General features: G+C 38.1%; 4 protein-coding genes across 6 annotated transcripts; 2 read left to right on the forward strand and 2 right to left on the reverse strand.

Annotated features, from left to right (window-relative positions):
• Positions 1–472: 472 nt before the first annotated feature.
• LOC107658740 (GTPase IMAP family member 8) lies at positions 473–5,951 on the reverse strand. The gene is made up of 5 exons (XM_016447391.1): positions 5,921–5,951; positions 4,569–5,261; positions 3,550–4,257; positions 2,124–2,819; positions 473–1,504 (listed from the first exon to the last, which is right to left on the reverse strand). Exons 1-5 carry the CDS (start codon positions 5,949–5,951, stop codon positions 684–686), a joined length of 2,949 nt encoding a protein of 982 aa, XP_016302877.1. The 3' UTR covers positions 473–683.
• A 1,271-nt stretch (positions 5,952–7,222) lies between these two features.
• On the forward strand, positions 7,223–13,003 carry LOC107658903 (uncharacterized). Its single transcript, XM_016447620.1, has 4 exons — positions 7,223–7,414; positions 10,558–11,283; positions 11,363–11,395; positions 12,418–13,003. The coding sequence occupies exons 1-4, from the start codon at positions 7,399–7,401 to the stop codon at positions 12,465–12,467; spliced, it is 825 nt and encodes a 274-aa protein (XP_016303106.1). The 5' UTR covers positions 7,223–7,398; the 3' UTR covers positions 12,468–13,003.
• Positions 13,004–13,904: 901 nt separating this feature from the next.
• Positions 13,905–17,862, reverse strand: osgep (O-sialoglycoprotein endopeptidase). 2 transcript variants are annotated; one of them, XM_016447608.1, is made up of 12 exons: positions 17,792–17,862; positions 17,290–17,412; positions 17,057–17,176; positions 16,798–16,973; positions 16,550–16,645; positions 15,460–15,509; positions 15,298–15,376; positions 15,155–15,220; positions 14,974–15,064; positions 14,797–14,872; positions 14,604–14,702; positions 13,905–14,122 (listed from the first exon to the last, which is right to left on the reverse strand). In XM_016447608.1, the coding sequence occupies exons 2-12, from the start codon at positions 17,402–17,404 to the stop codon at positions 14,083–14,085; spliced, it is 1,008 nt and encodes a 335-aa protein (XP_016303094.1). In that variant the 5' UTR covers positions 17,405–17,412; positions 17,792–17,862; the 3' UTR covers positions 13,905–14,082. The 2 variants fall into 2 exon arrangements, with proteins under 2 accessions (XP_016303094.1, XP_016303093.1); XM_016447607.1 differs by having other exon boundaries at positions 17,290–17,409; positions 17,792–17,859.
• A 170-nt stretch (positions 17,863–18,032) lies between these two features.
• On the forward strand, positions 18,033–20,894 carry apex1 (APEX nuclease (multifunctional DNA repair enzyme) 1). 2 transcript variants are annotated; one of them, XM_016447601.1, is made up of 6 exons: positions 18,033–18,147; positions 18,338–18,385; positions 18,501–18,620; positions 18,705–18,868; positions 19,034–19,226; positions 19,757–20,894. In XM_016447601.1, exons 2-6 carry the CDS (start codon positions 18,352–18,354, stop codon positions 20,269–20,271), a joined length of 1,026 nt encoding a protein of 341 aa, XP_016303087.1. In that variant the 5' UTR covers positions 18,033–18,147; positions 18,338–18,351; the 3' UTR covers positions 20,272–20,894. The 2 variants fall into 2 exon arrangements, with proteins under 2 accessions (XP_016303087.1, XP_016303088.1); XM_016447602.1 differs by lacking the exon at positions 18,338–18,385.
• Positions 20,895–21,329: the final 435 nt, after the last annotated feature.

The raw sequence follows: 21,329 nt of genomic DNA on the forward strand, positions 1-21,329 counted from the left end.
GGAGGCAATTCAAAACTATTGATTTCTTTTGCTTACGTTTTTTTTTTTACTTTTAAACTGCCACAACAAACAGTTTAGCCCTTATAAAGGTTGTCTTGTATACCTATTTACCAGCGTAACCATATTTGTAAATTCTACCAGTGAATGCACTAATCTTTACCTTCTTCAGATTGTTCAGATATTTTTCTCACACTATCATTCATATGTCTGCATCGTGTCAGACGGCCAAGAGGAAAGGCATCATGCATTGTGGAGTTAATGCAGGTGACAGAGGCGGTCCCTATGATTATAAACAGAGTCTGCAGGCACAGCTGAGACACATCACGCACTGTCTGTCAAATGCAGAACTTTGTGACTTTTGTAATACATGCTTTTAATGATGTGATATTATGTCAGTTAAGGAAAGCCTTACATCAAAAGCCAAATTTAACTGGTACAACACAAGATATACAGCATTTGATATAAATGTTATGGTCTTCTTCTAGATGTATGATATAAAACATTTTGCTGCTGTCACCAGCACTTATGACAGTGTCCGCATGCTGTTCGAGAGAATTCCAGATCATGAATGAACATAATCATGATCATGAACGATCACTTTAAACGGTGAAGTTATAGTCATGACCCTACATGACAAATACGTTTTCTATTTTTGCCATTTCAGTACTGAAAAGGTTGATTCGTCACTTTTCATCTGATCGACCCATTTCCTCACTTTCTGCTGACACAGTTGCTTCAGAGGGTTGGCTGGGGTCGTGTGTCTCTTTACTCCTGTCCTTCAGTTCCTGAAATATTTTACTACAGTGCTTGATTGTTTGCTTCAGCTCCTGCAAGTCTCTTTGTACTCCCTCCAGGATGTCAAGCTTTGACAGTTTCCTGTCAATTGAGGCCAGATGTCCCTGATTGTTCTCAGTGATGCCTGAACCTTCAGAGTTGATTGGAGTCATGCTGCTGCATTTAGGCTCATTCATAGCCTCCTGCCACACCATCTCAAAATAAGAATCTATAAACGCCTCCAGCTCCTCAATGTTACTGTCACCCCATTGGTCAATTAGGTTCTGCAGGTTCTTTGATTGGATAAAATCCTTAAAGGCACTTTCTTTTGCAGTTTGAGATGTGTAAGGTGTATTCCTGTGGTAATATGGAAGGGATGGCCCCCAAAACCTTTCCCCCTGTGATTCGTTCCTGAATAATCGTTGCACATTCATTGGCTGTTCAGTTGTTGAAACATGGAATGCAGGCCCATCTGTCCTACTCACACCTATCCATGGTTCATTTGGGTGAAACCATTCGGAGGTGTTGAGCACCACTACTAGTCTTTGATGAATGTTTCTGGGTAATGAGGTCCTATTTGATAATCGGATACTCCTGCAGGCCACTGCTTGATTTTCAGTTGGTGAAAGGCTGGAGTCTGTGGTGGTCATTTTTGGATCACTGGATGTAGATGGGAGCAGATGTTCAGAGATCTCAATCATTTGATGCTCTCCTCGAATGTCAGTACCACCTGTTACGAAAAGAGTAATAGACACTTTAAACATCCAGTATCAATACCAACATCCAGTACCAAAATCAAGCAAAAATATAAACCTTTGCACCTAATCAAGCAGTGTTGGGGGTAACGCATTACAAGTAAGGCAAGTTAGGTAATCAGATTACTTTCTTCCAAATAACTAGTAAAGTAATGCATTACTTTTTAGTTTACAAGAAAATCTTCTGAAAGCTGCACCCTCTACTGTACAGACATGAATTTACATTTCCTTCATAAGCTTGAGGGAAAAAATGACAAGAATGTAACTCAAAATTGCAAGATATAAACTTGGAATTGTGAGGGAAAAATGTCAGAATTGTGAGATATAGATTCGCAATTGCAATTGCGAGTCATAAAGTCAGAATTGTGATAAATAAACTCGCAATTGTGACAAACAAAGTCTCAATTGTGAGATATAAACTTCTACTTGTGAGTTAAAATAGTGTGAACTGAGAGATTAAAAACTCACAATTCTTAGAAAAAAAGTCAAAATTGTGAGATAATAAAGTAGTAATTTTGAGATATAAACTGCATGGTGGAAACAAGCTTCCATAATAAAATGAGGAGAACTAATGGTAAAAATATAACAACTCACCATGATGGATGTTTGTAGAGCTTCTAAGAGGTGTCTTTTGCATTTCCCCAATCTGTACCTTCCCACCAAACTTGAATTCGTCATTTACCAAAGGTCGTTGAATATTCCCTCGATTTTTTGCGTTATTTAATATTTGTTCCAACACCATCTCCTCTATCTTCTGCATCAGTTCTGTGACCTGAGTGCCATTGTCTTTGATCTTATTGTTGAAAACCTGATATCTATTTCCACATTTCTCCACCAGCGTCTGAAGTGCATCTCCTTCACTTTCAATATACTGCTCCACACTGACATCACCGAGCCAGTCTCCATGTGTGAACAACACAACAGTGCTGCTCCACGCTTTCCCTCCCAGAGCACGCAGATGGTCCTCTGCTGCTTTCAGTTTCCTTAGCGTAAATGACGAACTGGCATTGACAACCAGCAGGAGGATGCAGATCCCACTAGCTGAACCAGAAACCCAGTCATGGAGAAGTTGCCTTCTGAACTCTGCAATATATGGACACTCAGTTGTCCAGCCTGGTGTGTCCATGACCTCAACTTTTGTCTCACTGAGTATAACAGTACCTCTCATGAGGTTTTGGTTGTCAGCCTCTTGTCCATCATTACCCAAAATGCAATTTGCAGAAGATGTCTTACCAGAGTGTCTACCGCCCAGGAGAAATACTCTTACAACTGAGGGCAACTGTACTTTATCTGTAAAGAGAAAGAAAAAACGCTTACAGGAATAGTTCGTGAAAATTCTGTCATCATTTACTCACCCACATGTCGTTCCAAACTAGTAAGATTTTGGTTTATCTTCGAAATATATTTTGTATGAAATTGGAGTGGTTTCTGTCCCTCTATTGAAAGTCTATGTGACCAAAACTTAGAAGATCCAAAAAAGTGTCATGAGCCTAATCCAGTGGTGCCCAACCCTGTTCCTGGAGATCTACCTACCTGCAGAGTTCAGTTCCAACCTTGCTTCAGCACACCTGCCTGTAATGATCAAGTGCTCCTGAAGATCTTAATTAGCTGGTTAAGCTGTGTTTAATCAGGGTTGGAGCTGAACTTTGCAGGAAGGTAGATCTCCAGGAACATGGTTGGGCACTGGCCTAGTCCATACGAATTGAGCAATTGAATCCAATTAATTTAAGTCCAAGATATGAACACTATAATGAACAAATTTAATTTAGACTTTATTTAATCACATGGATTCGTTTTACAATGCCTTTATGATCTTCAAAATTTTGGTTGCATAGACTTTCAGTGAAAGGACAGAAAACTCCCAGGTTTCATTAAAAATATCTTAATTTGTTTCAAAGATGAATGAAAGTCTTAAGGTTTGAAATGAGATGAGGGTTGATTCAGAATCAAAGTTAATTCAGAATCAAATTTTGTATCACAGTATAATTTATTAGATGATGCTGGAAGGTTCGTGACTTACTTTTAAAAGCTCTCAAGCTTTGTTTTCGTCTGAGCACATTTTCACGCCGGATCTTCGCACTGTCTTCCTCTACTTGCTGTTTTCTCTTCATCTCTTTAAAAAGACTCTCATCTGTTTCCAAGTGGCTTCCTGCTGCCATCTCCTCTATTTTCTCAAGTAGCTCTGTGATCTGGAACTTATTCCCAAGGCTCTTGTTGTTTAGCACATGGTAGCGGTTTCCGCATCTCTCCACGAGCCATTGGAGGGTCTTACATTCGCTTTCAATATACTGCTCTATGGTTGTGTCGCCAAGCCAGTCCCCAAAGGTGAACAGCACTATAGAGTGATTCCAAACGTCCTTACTAATGAGCTCTATGTGCTCCTCAATGGCTCTCCTGTAGATCTCTGTGAATGACCTGTCCACCCGTACCACCAAAAGGAAAGCGTGAGGACCAGGTGGACACAAGTACACACTCTTGACTATTTCCTCTTTGTCAAAAGCTGAAGAATCCTGGGTAAAGTAGTTCATCCACCAGCCAGGTGTGTCTACAACTGTTACCTGTCTTCCTGCCACTGTGAAAGTTTCATTCATGCATTGTGTGGTCCGCTTGTTTGCTATAAAGCTTAGGTCACTTCCTGCTGCTAGAATGCTGTTTCCTGTTGAACTCTTCCCTGAGCCTTTTGCTCCAAGCAAGATGAGTCTTATATTGTGTTGATGAGATGAGTGCACTGAGGGGAGGAAGAAATAGAATGGTTGAGTTTTACAATAAAATGCATACAATAAAATATTACATTTTTGAAAATAAAGGTTCCAAAAGAGGGTGTTTACAGTTTTTGGTTCCCCAAAGAACCTTTAGCTGAACACTTCTTAAAAGAACCATTTTTTTCTTAAGAACATTTTAAAAATCTAAAGAACCTTTTTTCACTATAAAGAACCTATTGTGGAACGGAAAGGTTCTATGGATGTTAAAGGTTCTTCCATAATTGCCAGTAAAGAACATTTGGTTTTTAAGAGTGTAATACCTTATTTTAAAACTCACCCTTCAGAGATCTCTGTTTCTGTATATTCATCAGTCTTTGATGAGCCTTAAGCTCCACTTCCCTCTTTCTGTCCTCTGTCTCCTGTAAAGTCTTTACATCCATTTCAAAATGGCGTCTTTCATTTTCTGCCAACATTTTGTCAATTTTCCCCATCAGTTCCATTACTTGGGTGGCATTGCATGTTTCCGGGGTATCAAAAACATGAAACCTGCCACTACACTTTTCCAGGAGCCACTGGAGGGGTTTACCTGATGCCTGAACATGATCCTCAAATGATTTATTTCCTGCATTTTTGCCCTTTGTGAACAGCACCATAGTGTGACTCCAAACTGCCCCAACGAGGAGCTCAAGATGCTCTTCTATGGCTCTCCTCCTCTTTTCTATGAACACAGAGTCTGTTTTCACCACAAGGAGAAAGATGTGAGGCCCTGGGTGACATATGGAGATGCTGTGTCTGATTTCCCTCCTGACCAGCTCTGGTGTGTCTTGTGCTGAGAAGTCACACCACCAACCTGGCGTATCCACCACTATCACACTTCTCCCTTGCACCTCAGCTTTTCTTTTTAGGCATGTGGTCCTTTCATGGAGGACGAACTCCTCTTGGTTTAAGATAGCATTTCCCACTAAGTTCTTTCCAGAATTTCGACCTCCAAGAAGGATGATCCGCAACTCGAACAGATGCTTCACATTCCCTTGATTAAAAGACAAGTGCGATACTGTATATTTTTAATAATATTTCAGATCAGAAGACATCAGAAGACTAGTAATGGCATCTTCCAAAATACATATGCAGTGTTTCTCTTTTCCTCAAGCAGTAGCAGATTAATAATTCAATAAAAGGACAATACTGTGAGACATAGTTAAAATATAACCTAAAATTACACATCTATATGTGCAAAGATTATACAGACCCAAATATGGCCTACAGCTGTAACTCACACTTCTGAATCGCTGCTAAAAAAAAGTTACACAAGGTACTTTAGTGTGAGAAAATGTAGCCTAAGGGATAAGAGTTAAGTTTAAATCTCCCTCCTAGAACCATTAATTATATGAACATTAGGTTAATTCGGGATAATTGAATTTTTTTCCAGTCATCTCAATGACAAAATGTGTCCCAGTTTACCTGATTTCACCCTAGCTTTTGTCTTTGGACATCCATCAAAATAAATAAAAGGAAATGAAATAATATACCTTTTTCCAAACGCTGTAATGTTTAATTTTTCAACAAACTCATCCTTATTACCTCTCTCTCTTTCCCTCAACAACAACAACCATTAATTATAGTTAACATTATAGCTTTTATCTTCAAGGATATGCGTCAGAATAAATATAAAGAAATAAAATAACTTACTTTGATTCTGCGAAGTTCCTTTTAAGGCCATAATGGGTCATGCAGGTTTATTTTATGCATAGGAGCATTATTTTGGTTATGTTTCCATTGGAAATAGACAAGACTGAGTGAATCATCGCTAGGTGTGTTTTGGAATGTGTAATGTCAGCCTATTCCATGGGTCCAAAGTTTATACTGTAATAAACCTGTGAAACACCAAAATGCCACTCCCTCATACACAACAAAGCCATATACTTTTAAAGTTTTGCTTAGTTTGTGTTTATTCAGAACCCATTTTTCTATTCCCCTTTAATATTTAAAAGGGCGTTGAAAAGGAAATATGAAATATATTGTAACGTCACTATTGCATTTATTATTGTTACTGTCAGGATATCAATGTGAATTTACTAATTCATCTTTGTTGTCATTGTTACATTTTTGTCATTCTTTGTGATTGTTTCAGTTTGCAAACAGAGATTGATCACAGAGAGAAGGGCAACGTTGATTAGCCAGTATAACAACAGTTGAAGCTTAAATCTGAATACCACAAATCAGCAAACCCTCCTCAAGTGAGTGACGAAATACAATACAAACAGAAAAACACAGATAACCTCACAGATAAGCAGCTTGATCATGTACCCCATGAGACAAAAGATCAATCAGCTGAGGGAAAACAACAAAACTCAGAAGTAATGAAGACAGGAGAGATTCCTGTGAAGAGGTCAGGAAAGGCAGCAAAGGAAGAAGTGACCAGAATCTTGAAAGGAGAAATATGGAACTTTTTCTTTGTCTGTGAAAGACACACGTTGACAAAGTGGACAGAATGGACACTGAAGGTGAGACAACATGCATGCAGTTGTGTAGACTGATGGTTTTGTTCTTAAAAAACATTTTTACTCCATCTTTTCCTCAAAGATACAATGAACTTTAATGGCCAATTGTCTGTAGTTATACATCTCATGAAACATGATTGGCTAGCTAGTCAGCTAGGGGAAGGGAGATTCTCATTTGCATTTGGTTAGACAATAGCTAATCTGTAGTATATTTTAATTTAATGGGATCTTTTTGTGTTCCTTACCGGGCATAAAAATGCTGGAGTTGTTGGTTGTACTTTTTTATATAACTTTAAACCATATTTCATATAATACTAGACTCAAGTGTATTCTTTTATCTCATTTTCAACAGTAATAGCGTCTAATTGTACAGAAATGTACATACGTGTTTTTTTTTGTTTCTTATGTAACGGCAAACTACAAATAAAATAGGAATAATTATCACAGTTTTCTTGTTATCATTCCTAATACAATTTAAAATCTGGTCATGCGCCGTTCCCGCTCTTCTTCGCGCCTGCAGCACACCGGAAATTGTCATCACCTCATTTCTCCCTGGTGACTGTCACTTCCGTATGATCGCATTAAGCAACACGCCGCTGCGCTACACACTCACCTAGACACACTAAAGTCCAACCCGCGCTTAAAAACCGGATTTATCACACCGAAATGCATATCAAAACAGGTAAGAGGCGGCTTTAAGGTATATTTTGCTCGATTTGGCTGGTTAATAGTGAAAGTGTTTTGTAATATGAAGTTGTTTGTGCTCGAGTAGTGCGGAATGAGACTTGTGAAACTTTTGATTCTCCATCTTTCTGATGTCACTAGCATCTTTCTTTGTTATCATTTAGATTTTTAATGATCTGAAATTATAAGCAATGGCTCTTATTTAATCCGACGTGTCGGGTTTGTTCTGCTGACCGGTGTAAAGGCGGTTGTTATGGGCGCTAAACATCCAAACACAAGCGGCCTGCTGTTAGCGTTAGCAATCTTAACACGCCAAAATCTCCTTTAAATGTCGTTAATGCTATTCTGACTCATATTTGACGATATAATAATGTCCTAGAATCACAAACACGTTTATTTTGGTCATTTAGACTATATAAAATGCGTGCCAGTATCTACGCTTTGTGTCGTTTCCAGGCTGGTGTAAACTGCGTGAATATAAGAAGGCACTGAAATCACCGAACTGTAATGAGATGTGTTATTAATAAATGTTGTGTGAGTAGGAAATGTTTTACAGATTCGTTTTAGTTTCTGTCGTTAGGCCTCTCTGATTCTGCAGACGTGAATGAAGCGCCGACTAGAAATTTCCAATGACATCTTGCTATGGCTCATTGACTCAAGACTCGTTGCTTTGCTTGGGGCGTTTGTATGCATGTGCATGTATACTACTATATCTTTATTTAGTGGCTGGATAGGCAAAAATCATTATTAGATGAGATTTAAAAAAAAAAACTCAGTGCAGCCTCAAAATAACAATTAATTGTCATTGTAAATCTTTACCAATCTTTGACACTATCCTTCAAACCACTAGGTTTTAAATAATTTAAAAAAAAAACATTTTTCAAAACCATTGAAATATAATTAAATTTAGTATTGATAAATATATCTGTTATGCTGAATGCCGATGGAAGATTTTTCACCAATTAAGTTTTAAATTTTATTTTAAGTTAGGCCTATTTGAAAGGGGCAACGTTTTTATTCAGGAAGTTCTATAATAGATGTTTTTAAAAATGTTTAACCAGGAATAATTATTTTTAATCAGATACTAAATGAAAAATCTTATTTAAAGGGGTCATATGATGCGATTTCAATTTTTCCTTTCTCTTTGGAGTGTTACAAGCTGTTAACGTTGTTCTTCTTTGTTTCCGTTATTGAACGCCGCGCACAAATGACGCCGCTGTCGACCGGCTTACGTCACTTCCTAGTACACACTGTCGGTGCGAATGCAACCCTTTAAATGGTGCTGGGAAATAGTTCGCGCAAAATCGTCCCAGTACTTTAGTATTGTACATTTAGTTCTGGAACTAAAGCGGTGCGAAAGGCCCTATGGTTTTATGCGATGCAATGCGTAAAAAGACAGTATAAGTAGGGTTGGGTACCGAACTCGGTACTTTTAAGGGTACCGACCGAATTGCATCGGTACTACCGAGTACCGATTCACGTTAAATCAATCGGTGCCAAATTTCGGTACCTGAGAACGCATCTGGGCGCATATGCTACAGAGAGCGAAAGAGAGATCCTGTGACGTGATGTCACCCCTGCAACTCGTTCAAACAACACGCAGGGCAAGCCGAAGTGTTCTGAAGTGTAGTTACATTTCTAGGGCCATATGGTTTCTGTGAAAACGCGGACGGGATCGCGGAGTCCATTCATAAAAACGTAATTTACTCTATAGCGCGGAATGCCACGGAATTCCTCAATTTTGGACGAATAAACTACACAAATACTGAAGCACGCGTGACGCTCGCGGTGATTTTATGCGTCTGAGTCTCATTATATGACGGCATGAACACAAAACACTCCAGAGCTGCTGTGAGAGTCACTTTGCGAGAATTTTACAGTGTCATTTGAGAAAACTATAGCATCATCATACTGCATACACACAGAAACTTCATGGCAACCTGTGAAAATAAAAGTACGGTTTAACATGTAACAGAAATGTATTAGTCTTGTATTGCTTTTGTACAGTATAATGTAATATAAATATTACAACCAGATTAATCACTTGTAGAAACAAATAATACAATTATTAGCCTATTAAAAGATGTTTTAAAGGAATATTCACAATTTTTCTTCCATGTATTAATTTCAACAGTAAACCTCAGTTTATTTGTCAAAAAAATAAAAGGGTTTAATTTTCATTTGATTTAAAATAAATGTTTAATGCCTTCATTTGATTTTCAGAAAAATTAAAACAAGAATTTCTAGGGGGGAAAAAAGTAGGGCCCTATTGTTCAAAATGTTGAAATTGACACTTTTGGACTTATTTTTATACTGAAAAATGTTTTTGTAATTACACAAGAGAGTAAGGTACCAAAAAAAGGTACCGTTGGGTACCGGCACCGAAATTCAGGTACCGATACCGGTTCCGTACCGGTTAAAATGTGAACGGTACCCAACCCTAAGTATAAGTCATTATAATCCGTAATTATGTCCCCACTGGATGCAACAAATGCCTCGTTTATAATGGGTTTTAATGTTTTTGTCTCATCGCTCAGGCCGGGGCATGGCATCACAGTATGGTAGGGGCGTAACATTTCCGTCACATGCTTGAGGTATTCGGCCAATCACAACGCACTGGATAGCTGGCCAATCAGAGCACACCTCGCTTTTCAGACCGATGAGCTTTGTAAAAATCGACGTGTTTCAGAAAGGCGGGGCATAGAGGAGAAACAATGTACAGTATGTGGAAAATGTGTTTTTTTAACCTTAAACCGCATAAACACATTTCATTACACCAAATACACCAAATAATGTTCTTTTTAGCAGCATCATATGACCCCTTTAACATTTATGATGTGGGTTGTTTTTCATAACTACTATGTGTTATAACTGTTGGTTTCTTTTAAAATACACTGATCTGGCCATGAAAATAGCCATACATGCTGCTATGGCAATAAAATTAAATAAATAAATATAAAGTCACTTTTGTAAATTTAATTTGATGCAAACACCAAAATGTGAATAAAGCAGCTGGGAGAAATCGTTAGAAGAGTTAATATGGTTGAGATTGCATTAGAAACTCAAGGTTTGGGACACTCTAACATGTTTTGTAACAGTTTGCATGTTTTATCATTGAATTTCATCAGATTTTTTCATTAGGTACTTGGGAGTCAAGCAATGCAGTGTGCGAGTCCGACCCCTTGTGTGATCCAGCCGTCCTAGTGTCACCCCCTAAACCCGAACCACAAATCCGAAACCGTCGCCTCTCCCCCGGCTCTGGCAGCTGCGGTGGGGGAGGAGGAGGCTGTTCCTCTGGGATGGATAAACGTCAAGCCTCACCGAGTAGCCTGGAAGGTTCTCTGAATGGGGTGGGTCACACCCAGACCTTCATGTCGAGAGAGCGTCGCGTCCCGAATAAATCAAGAAGCTTTCGGCGTGACGGCCCGAGACCAGGGCCACGTTCGGATGAGAGACACTCCAGAACCAGACAGACAGAACGATGGGTAGAAAACAGCCTGTCTTTGCTCAAACCTCCACCTGCTTTCCCAGTGAAGGACAGTCCCGCCAAACTGCAGCCGGCCGTCAGCTACGCCTCCAAGGTGAAGGCAGGAGGAGGTTCTGTTGGGGCGGCCGAAGAGCCCCCTGGTATCGGGGTTTTGCTGCAGAACCAGTGGGGACTCAGCTTCATCAGCGATGGCCCGGAGGCAGATGTTCCCCAGAAGAAAACTTCAGATCTCCACCCAATTGCTGGAGAGGTTACTGTAAAACCGACCCATGCCTCTTCAGAGTCTCTGCCCAGTCAGGTCACGAGAGGCTCAGAGAGTTCAGAGGAGCTGCTGCTTAGCTGTCGCCACCTGGAGGAAGCATTGGAGTATCACACACAAGGTAATGCGATACATTTAAGGTTGCAAAAGGCTTTCTCATTTGTATTCCTTAACTCAGTGTAATTGTTTTTGATCCACAGAATGGAAAGCAATATTATGGAGACAAAAACAAGGTTGGTGTTTGACTATTTTTATTCATCTCCATTAGGGGCACATGATATGTCAAAATTAAATCAGTATCTCGATATGGCAATTGTTAAATCACACACCCGACTGTGATTATTTAATTAAATATATATGCTACCGGCTTCAGAGTGGCTCTGCCCGTCAGCATCTATGGCTCTGTTGAAAACGCCAGACTACATGCTGCTTGCATGCAAAAGAACACCGTTCTGAGTTTCATTCTGAAACATGGCAGAGTATGGATCAATTTTCTGGCAACCTGTCAAAAAAAAAGCTAGATGGTTTAACGTTTGAAAATGAAGGAATTAATACATAAATGTTGGTATTGTAATCTTACAGTTATTATTAAATACTTTATTAAATACTAGATTTTTATTAAGGTTACAATGTTATAGTGCATTTCTTATTTTGTTTGATATTTAATTATGATCACAATAAAATCACTGTTTATTTTATTTATTTTTTTTATTTAATCAAAATCACAATTTTTATCTGAAATTATTTTATTTTATTTATTTACTTTAAATATTACAATAAATTTCTTATTTTGTTTATTATTTATCACAATAAGATCACAGTCATTATTATTTTAAAGTCATTTTATAGAATTGGTCAAAAACCAATATTCGGAATATTCCATATGAAAACTCAAGGGAAGATATAACTTGTAATGGTTGACTATTAAAAGAGGTTTGAGTTAGCTCTTGTAAAGAGTAAACAAACAAGTAAATAAATGTTTATTTATTTAGATATCTAATCTGGTAATCTAAGTCTAATCTAATAAGTAATCTGGTAAACGTTCCTGTATTTTTTAACTAAATATCGCAATGTCAAGTCACCTTTGTTTATATAGCGCTTTTAACAATACAGATTGTGTCAGAGCAGCTTTACAGTATCAAATAGCAATGTCCGTTTTCTTCCAATATTATATAGCCCTACTATCCATAAAACAAGCAGAATGACTATTTTTAGATCATTTTCACTATTTTTACAGGCTTGCTTTGTTTTTCAGACCCTGCAAAGGTTGTTTGGTACAAGAATGCCCCGGAGTTGCCTGCCTAGCACACACTAACACATCTCCACAAACACACACTCGAAACACACACCCCGCACTCAGGTTCTCATCCCCTCAACGTTTCTGCCGAGACACTTTAGGACTTGTTCCCCTATGAAGATAGATGTCTTGGACTTCTCGGTTGCCTTACAACAGAGTCTGCCTCAGGCGCAGAGTCCCTCTGCATACCTCTGTCATTTTAATGGTGGGGAATCATCTCTTTTAAGGAAAAAAAGCTGAAATTTTATTTCAGTGAACTGCAGTTTTACAGTTAAAAATCCCTTTTATTCTTCTCTTGTTCCTACTTGTGTGCAAGTGGTTAAATCAAGCACTTTCTGACCTGTAGTTGAACACATCATCCCTTTCTCTAAAGACAGCTCGTTTTTAGAACCAAATCCAGAATGTCTTCATCAGTCTTCCCTCCGGTGATAATCCCTTTCTTGCCACACAAATTGTTCTCATGAAGTTTACAGAGGTGCCATTGGCACATTATGGCAGCACCTTCAAATGTCTATTGGTCTTAATGCTGTTTTTAATATATATTTCACCCAGATTGAATGTCGGTCACAAATCCTAATAGGAATCCGTTGCTGTGTATGACCTAATTTTTTTTGTTGTTTTGTTTTTTAGAAACATGCAAATAATTGACACTGGAAGATGTTCAGAGATTTAATCGAACAGTGTTGCATAATAAAAATGAATAAACTTGTTAAAATATTTCATGGTCTTTTGGTTTTTGTATAAATCTATAGGAAAATAAAAATGTGGATATTTAGTATTTCAGTAATCAATCTATTATCCCTTTTCCAAATCACTTTTTCTATGTAGAATCACAGGGTGTTTCAGTAACACACCTGAAAATCTGCTGTATTGAATAATCTCGCTGATTTACCCACCAGTACTTAATTTTAGAGCTGTCATGTCAGTCAGTCTAATATTGAAAGGAATAATTCACCCAAAAACTAAAAAAAGTGCTGAAAATTCACTCACCTTCAGGCTATAAGGGGTGTAGAGGAGTTTGTTTCTTCATCAGAACAGATTTGGAGAAATTTAGAATTACATCACTTGCTCACACTGGTGAGCAAGTGATGGAATGATAAAAACATCACAATAATCCACACCACTCCAGTCTATCAATTTACGCCCGTCAAGATTTTTTTATCAGCCGTTTGGACTCTCGTTCTGATGGCACCCATTCATTGTATAGGGTCAAATGGTGAGCAAGTGATGTAATGCTAAATTTCTATAGATCTGTTCTCATGAAGAAACAAACTCATCTACATCCTGGATGGCCGGAGAGTGAGTACATTGTTTTTAGGATATTTCAGTTTTTGGATGAACTTCCTTTAGTGATGTATAATGTAATTGTGAGTTTAATACTGCTTTTATACAGCATTTCACCACATAAATAATCAATGATCAAATGATTTGAAGCTTTAGGTCAATAGGTCTTTTTTATTCAGTGTTTTTACAAAAATATTAGACAATTCTCCTTTAACTGAGATATAAAAATACTTCAGTTCCCAATGTAAAAATGAATATTGCATGAGGATGAATAATGGGATCAATGAGTACAACTTGACTTTAGTGCAACTGAAATTCCTAAATAACCAGATCCAAACATCAGTCCCGCCATGTGACCTCCACTTCATCTGTTCTGTACCTAAAAAAAAAAATAGACAATTAATAAATGATCACGTCACAGCTAAACAAGAAAAAAACCTCTTATCTTGGGTCTATATTTAATCTCAGCATGCAATGGAAAATCATTGGGCTAATGATGAAAATAGCATAGTTATCTGTGACACAAAGCAAAACGTTTTATTAAAGGAAAAACAAATATTTATGAGGGTTTTGATGTGAGAGACAACAGGGAATAGACATTTTTTTTACTGGAGGATCTTTTAAGTTGTAATGTCTTTATAATGGATGTGCTTATTTTCAAACACAGCTTTTCACTTCATAAGGCATTGATGGACTGGAGTAATGTGCATTACTTTATTGTGATGTTTTTATCAGCTGTTTGGACTCATTCTGACGGCACCCATTCACTGCAGAGGATCCATTCTTGGGCAAGTGATGTAATGCTAAATTTCTCCAAATCTGTTCCAATGTTTCTGATGGCTATTTGTTAAGTTGCTTACCTTTGTGTAATCCAGGAGTCTGATAGCTCTGTGACGTGACCCGAGCGGAACATTTCCCATCCGGCCTGTGCGATCATTGCTCCATTGTCTATACAAAATCTACGATTTAACATGAAGAGATTAAAAACCACTGACACTGAATGTCGTGAGTTCTTTCAGCAGTGACCAACGAAAAGCCGGCCATGTTTATTACCTCTCATCTGTGGCAAAAAGTCGAGCACTTCTCTCCTTACACATGACCCCCATCATCTCCTGCAGTCGCAGGTTACCTGCAAAAAAGCGCATGCTTAGATGCTGACAAAACTGCAATACAGAGACCCAGTCTTTTCTATGAGACGAATGTAAAACAAATGAGCATAAAAACACTTACAGCCGACTCCACCGACGATCAGAACCTCCTGAGAGCCACAGTGAGCCATGGCTCTTTCTGTGATCTCCACCAGCATAGCGAACAGAGTCTCCTGTCAATCCCATTATTTTTAGTCACTTTTCATAATCATAAATTGATGTGTCTTATTGGAAGCATAGTGAGCACAGGTTCAAGTACATACTTGTAGGGAGAAACACAAATCCTCAGGCATACATTGACCTGTACTCAACAGTTTGTGAGCAGCATCCTGCATGTGAACATAATTATTGAAATTTAAAGAAGTGTAAACAGAATTTAAAGACATCTCCCAGTCATTCATCTCACCTCTATATAGGACAAAATCCCAGAAAATGACACATCCATACCCTTCACTGTATATGGCAGATCTATATACTTGGTGCCCCTGAAGAATGAATGTGCATATTAACATCTATCAAACAAATGCTTTTACACAAATTAGGTATGTTAAAGTACATGGAAACTCACTTCTTTGCCATCTGTTCAATGTTGTAACCAGGACTGGGATCATTTGATATCTGTGAATGCAGGTGAAAATTGTAATCTTAAATTTACATACATTTTAGACAAATCATAGGTATATTTTCCAATCCTCCACAGAAAAAATACAGAAACATACCAAATAAACATAAGGCTCTATAAATTAGTGATGTTGGGTTCTTGAACGAATCGTTCTTTTGAGCTGGTTCACAAAACGAACTGAATCGAACTTTAGTTCCGGGTTGATGACGCAGGACACAAAGCCGAAGTAGCACGTTCTCAAAAAGAACCAAATGAGCCGGTTCAACCAACTGTCGAAGTTTGCCGAGGACTCACCAAGAAACGAATGAGCCGTGGCGAAGTTTGCCGAAGATTCTGATGAGTGAGTTGACAATACTGTGAAAGCCTGAGGCGCGTACTGGAAATATGCTTGTTAATTATGACTGTTATTAATTTACATTTTATTAAAACCTAAAAAAAACCTTTCTGTCGAGTGATGTAAATACATTTTACAATAGTTTATTGTGCATGCATATTATATTTAAAGTTGCTTAAGTGAAATCAAGGAGTTTATAAGACTGGTTTATTCATTTTTTATACTGTAGACATGTAGAACATATTGACGCGTTTGTGCATCAGTGTCTGTAATGTGAGCTGTAGGTGTGAAACTTTTAGGAATCTTATCCAGGTTGTAGGCTAGTCAATATTGGTCAGTCAGTCGTATCTGAGGATCCGTGAATGAAACTGTGACCATAAACACCATTAACTTAAGTGAATTATATGGCAATAATCAGCAATATGCTTTCACACAAATAACTTTATTTTTGAATGTTTCAATATGCGTTGACACAAATGACTTATTTGAATTTTTCATTGATACAACACTCAGTTGTTAGAAAAGAAATGCGTAGAGACATTATTGCTTGATGACGTCAGGAACCGATGAATCGGCTTTTTGAACCGGTTCAATGAGCCGATCTGTCCGAAAAGTACCAGTTCGCGGAAATGAATCGGACTTTGCATCACTACTATAAATGTACTACTTAATTTTCTTATTAATGTATTTTTAATTACTGACCTTGATGACCCTGGCGAACCGGTCAAGGCAGTTTCCAACAGCAATATCAATAGTTTCTCCAAATATTCTGTAACGGCGTTCAGAATATGCAATAACCTGTAGAAACAATATAGAGAATTCATGTTTGTTAATGTTAAAAGGAATGTGAGAGTGTCAATGTAATTCAAGGATATTGATATGTCTGCTCTTGATGTAATTGTGAAAACAAATTAAGAAATCTTATCTAATCTTCACTTCTCAATTCTTACCTGAGTATTTCCTCCACTCACATACAGAACAGTGGGGTTTTGGGCATTGGTGATCAAACGGCCCATTTCTATGTGCCCAATACAGTGGTTTACCCCCAACAATGGCTTCCCCCACAACTGGGCAACTGTCCTGGCCACAATCGCCACTGTCACCAGAGGAGCCCCCATTCCAGGCCCTGTACAACAGAACATCTCTTATAAGTGGAGTAATGTGGAAAAATGCACAGTGTATCACAGGTAAGTAAGAAATATTATTCACCTTTAGTGTACGCCACACAGTCAATATCTGCAGCTTTCAGCCCTGCTTCATTTAGTGCCTCCTGGAGCACAGTGAGAATCACACCACGATGGTGCTTGGCCGTCTCACCAGGTAGGAACCCTGAGAAGATCACGAGAGAGAAATTTAAAAATAGTACTGCGGAAGCATGGTGGCAGTTTTTAAATAAAGATGACACAGTCCATTAGAGGTAATGATTGGTCTAATGATCTCACCTTGGCCAGGTGGGGTGATGTAAGTGCGCCTGGGGTTTGACAGAACTTCCCCATCTCTGATGATACCCACAGCAATCTTATTAGCGCTGCCCTCAAATCCAATCACCACAGTCATGGTTTCTGCTGGGAGAATGAAACTGAATCATTTGATGAATGAACACAAAATACTGGGACACTGTTACACAATTTCTACCATTTTTTCCTCAAAATCAATTTCTTTATGTCTTAATGTCAATACTGCAAAAGTGCGAGTGTGTTTTTGAAAGGTTTTTTTAAATGTTCTACATTAAATTTTACAATTAAAGTTAAATCTGTTACGTTATGTCTGGCTGTCAGAGGTCTGCGACACATGCTGCTGGATAAAACTGATCTTTAATAACATTAATAGATTAAATTGTTGAATTGTCGGGATTGTCATGTTTTGGGTTAATTATAATAACTTGTATACTAATAATTATATTTTTGTTTTATCTCTTATTTAACACTGCTTCTCCACTCTTACCGCACACTCGCTGGTTGTAGGACCATAACAACAGCTAACATGGCTTTTACTAAATGCCTGGATGAAATTGATAGGAATATTCGTGCTAACAATTTAATACATGTATAAAAATATATTTTAAAGCTAATATTTGTCAATAATTTGATATACAAATGACAAATGCATAATATATATATATATATAAAACGTTTTAGTCTTTAGTTTTAGTCAGGCAATAGCTCAGACACGTCTTGATGGGGAAACATGCGCCTCATGCACATTGCAGAAAGCTTCGACTTCCCCTCCGTGCAGAGCAGTTCATAGTTCTGCACAGATCAAGGTTTCATTATAAACTCAACTAACGATTAAAGTGTTAGGTAAGAAAGAGCTTTTTTTATATAATGAAATGCAAATTTATATTTAAAGAGTTCTCAGCGCGGTCAATATAAATTTGTCTATTATAAACGCAGAGCGCGCGAGCCATTTGTTCTTATTGTTTCATTCATTCAGGCCGCACTTTTGGCCAACTTTCAAACGTGGCTAATGTATATTCATTCCTTATTGCAGCATACTGCAAGCTCATGCATTTTGGTTTATGCAGTTCACGCATTTTATGTAAGTGATTTAATCACTTGTGTGCGAGCTATATAAGTTTAACAGCCTTTGTTTTGAGAGGTTTGCAGTGACCGATGCATTGAACACATTCCATTGCGCATGTCCTTTCTTGTAGGTGTTCGTGTGTGTGCTGTCAGTTTCTTACGTGTGTGTGGTCTTAAAACAACTGTAAGCATGCCTAAAAGAGCCAAGAAGAACGAGGAAACTGTCGAGGGGGAGACTGGCAATGGAGCTGGTACAGAGTTTTAATACTATATTCAAGAAAAAAAGTTTGCATCTTCACAAAGTGCATCAGATAACATGGAGTTTTCTATCACAGAACCTGCAAAGAAAGAGAAAAAGGGGAAGGAGCCAGAGGCCCCAATTCTGTATGAAGATCCTCCAGATAAGATGACCAGTAAGGATGGTCGTGCATCCAACATGAAGATCACCTCCTGGAATGTGGACGGTCTGCGCGCGTGGGTTAGAAAGAACGGCCTTGATGTGAGAATTCAACATACAAGACATTGATTGTGTTTTGCATGTACTGCGTGGTCCTTGTGCAGTCTAGCCAGTCTCTGTGTCTTTATTTAGTATTTTTGTGTGAGTCTATATCAGATTGGTAGAGGTATGGACTCTTCAATTTCTTTGTTTTTTGTCTGTTTGCAGTGGGTGCGTAAGGAGGATCCAGATGTGCTGTGTCTGCAGGAGACTAAGTGTGCTGAGAAAGCCCTGCCATCTGAGATCACTGACATGCCTGAGTATCCACACAAGTACTGGGCTGGATCAGAGGATAAGGAGGGTTACAGCGGAGTCGCCATGCTCTGCAAGACTGAACCGCTCAATGTCACCTATGGTATTGGTAAGTGTCTTTTTTTTCCCATATTTATAAGGATTTCAATATTGTATGGCCCATGTGAATTGCATAATCTCCATTTCTTCACTTATAGTATGCATTTAAAAACACAATGCAAACAACCATGTTTCCAAATTTGTAATCAGAATTGTTTATAAATCTTTTGTCAGCAAAGTTGATTTAAGGTCTCCCTGCAGTTTGCAAACAAAATAAAAGCACTATGTTTGAACACACAGAAATTAAGATGGCTATTTTAATTTGAGGTTTGTCCTACTATACTAAAATTACTATTATTAATAGAAGTAGTAGTAATAGGAGTATTTATATACTTGTTTTTATTTTACAGTACAATAGTTTTATTGCAAGGTCATATTTCTTTATTAAGTTTTATAATTTAATTATAATATTAATGTTGTTAGTAGTAGTAGTAAATACTTATATTTTACACTACAATAGTAGTATTGCAATAGTCATGTATTTCTTTATTGATTTCATTATGAAATCAATCTTTTAAATCTCATTTTGCCTCAATATAGGTAAAGAGGAACATGATAAAGAAGGTCGGGTTATCACTGCTGAGTTTCCATCTTTCTTCCTGGTCACGGCGTATGTGCCTAATGCCAGTCGTGGTTTGGTGCGACTCGACTACCGTAAGACCTGGGATGTGGATTTCCGGGCCTACCTGAGTGGCTTGGACCAGCGCAAGCCCCTGGTGCTGTGTGGAGATCTGAATGTGGCCCACCAAGAGATTGATCTCAAAAACCCCAAGGGTAACCGCAAGAACGCAGGCTTCACCCCTGAGGAACGGGAGGGCTTCACCAAACTTCTGGAGGCTGGTTTTACTGACAGTTTTCGGGAGCTGTATCCAGAACAAGCCAATGCCTACACCTTCTGGACCTACATGATGAATGCTCGAGCCAAAAACGTCGGCTGGCGTTTGGACTACTTTTTGCTGTCGTCTGCCTTGCTCCCAGGTCTGTGTGACAGCAAGATCCGAAACACAGCCATGGGAAGTGACCACTGCCCTATTACCTTGTATTTGGCAGTGTAGATCAGGTTTCTCAGGGCCCCAAGCTTTTCAGTTTCATATACATCTGCACAGACACATAAGGATCTAGTCCTGTTAGTCCTAGAATAGTATTTCCTTTCTAAAAACCAAATACAGGCCCACATGCAGACACGCATTGAAAGGACTCATTGACACATTGTTTTGCAATTTTGGTTCATTCTGCTGTTATTGGTCGCCTGAAATCAGATTTTGACACTAAAATATCACTAAAAATCATAATTTCAAGCTCTTATCCCACTTTATATTTGCAATGTTTAAAAAAAAAACGCTGTCACACTCTAAAACACTGTCTAAATGACAAACACTGCCAAACTTATCAGTGTTGATTATATCAAAATGTTTTGAAGCTTGTAAAATACCTTGATCTGCAAGGATAGATGATGTGTCTGATTTGTATGAAGTTAAAGATCTTTGGATTTTGTCTTTGGTGCTATTTTAACCTCTGGATTTTACATTACTCTCGACTTAGTGAAGTTAGTGGTGGTTAAATGTTACATATGCCACTTAGTTTCAAAAGACCAATGCTTTTGCTTATGTGCTGTTTTTTTCCCCCCAGAGTGTGTGTCTGTAGCCATTTTTCAGATTTTGAAATAAAGTAGTTTATAAACAAAGAATTAGTCTCTGGTCTTATTTTCATTTTGAAGTTACACCATATAACTCTAAGTAACAAACATGTTTTAAGTATTATACTTTTCTTCGGTTGTTACTGTACAAATGAAAAAGAAGCTGATTACAATGTATTTATGCATATATTAAACAGTCATGAGTCTATATTTTAAAAGAAGGTGAAAATAGTTTCGTTTGTAACAACACGTAGGCCTACAAATTTGATACTGTAGTCCAAACTGCTCATAAGAAGTGCGAAAATGGCGAAGACTCCTGAACGTCAATTACGTAACGTTCGCCAATGGCAGCCGGTGGTATGGTGGCTTATGAATATTAATAAGGACACGTGATCGAAACTCCCGATAGGTCACCAAAGCAAAGTTGGTTTGACTAAATTAAATATTCATGAGCTAAATCCACGGCCACATCCTTCA

The sequence above is a fragment of the Sinocyclocheilus anshuiensis genome, unplaced genomic scaffold, assembly GCF_001515605.1.
Source record: "Sinocyclocheilus anshuiensis isolate Anshui unplaced genomic scaffold, SAMN03320099.WGS_v1.1 scaffold283, whole genome shotgun sequence".
Classification (NCBI taxonomy): Eukaryota; Metazoa; Chordata; class Actinopteri; order Cypriniformes; family Cyprinidae; genus Sinocyclocheilus; species Sinocyclocheilus anshuiensis.

Excerpts from the sequence above, each read along its gene's own strand:
- osgep (XM_016447608.1), bottom strand. The coding sequence starts at position 17,404 with ATGACTGTGGTGATTGGATTTGAGGGCAGCGCTAATAAGATTGCTGTG. Across the intron at positions 15,221-15,297 it reads GGATTTTGTCCTATATAGAG|GATGCTGCTCACAAACTGTT; the intron begins GTGAGATGAATG and ends GTTCACATGCAG. Across the intron at positions 15,065-15,154 it reads ATTTGTGTTTCTCCCTACAA|GAGACTCTGTTCGCTATGCT; the intron begins GTATGTACTTGA and ends TGGGATTGACAG.
- LOC107658903 (XM_016447620.1), top strand. Across the intron at positions 11,284-11,362 it reads ATTGGAGTATCACACACAAG|AATGGAAAGCAATATTATGG; the intron begins GTAATGCGATAC and ends TTTGATCCACAG. Across the intron at positions 11,396-12,417 it reads ATTATGGAGACAAAAACAAG|ACCCTGCAAAGGTTGTTTGG; the intron begins GTTGGTGTTTGA and ends TTTGTTTTTCAG.
- LOC107658740 (XM_016447391.1), bottom strand. The coding sequence starts at position 5,951 with ATGGCCTTAAAAGGAACTTCGCAGAATCAAA. Across the intron at positions 4,258-4,568 it reads GAAACAGAGATCTCTGAAGG|TGCACTCATCTCATCAACAC; the intron begins GTGAGTTTTAAA and ends TCCTCCCCTCAG. Across the intron at positions 1,505-2,123 it reads CTCTACAAACATCCATCATG|GTGGTACTGACATTCGAGGA; the intron begins GTGAGTTGTTAT and ends TTTTCGTAACAG.
- apex1 (XM_016447601.1), top strand. The coding sequence starts at position 18,352 with ATGCATTTTGGTTTATGCAGTTCACGCATTTTAT. Across the intron at positions 18,386-18,500 it reads ATGCAGTTCACGCATTTTAT|GTGTTCGTGTGTGTGCTGTC; the intron begins GTAAGTGATTTA and ends CCTTTCTTGTAG. Across the intron at positions 18,621-18,704 it reads GGAGACTGGCAATGGAGCTG|AACCTGCAAAGAAAGAGAAA; the intron begins GTACAGAGTTTT and ends TTTCTATCACAG.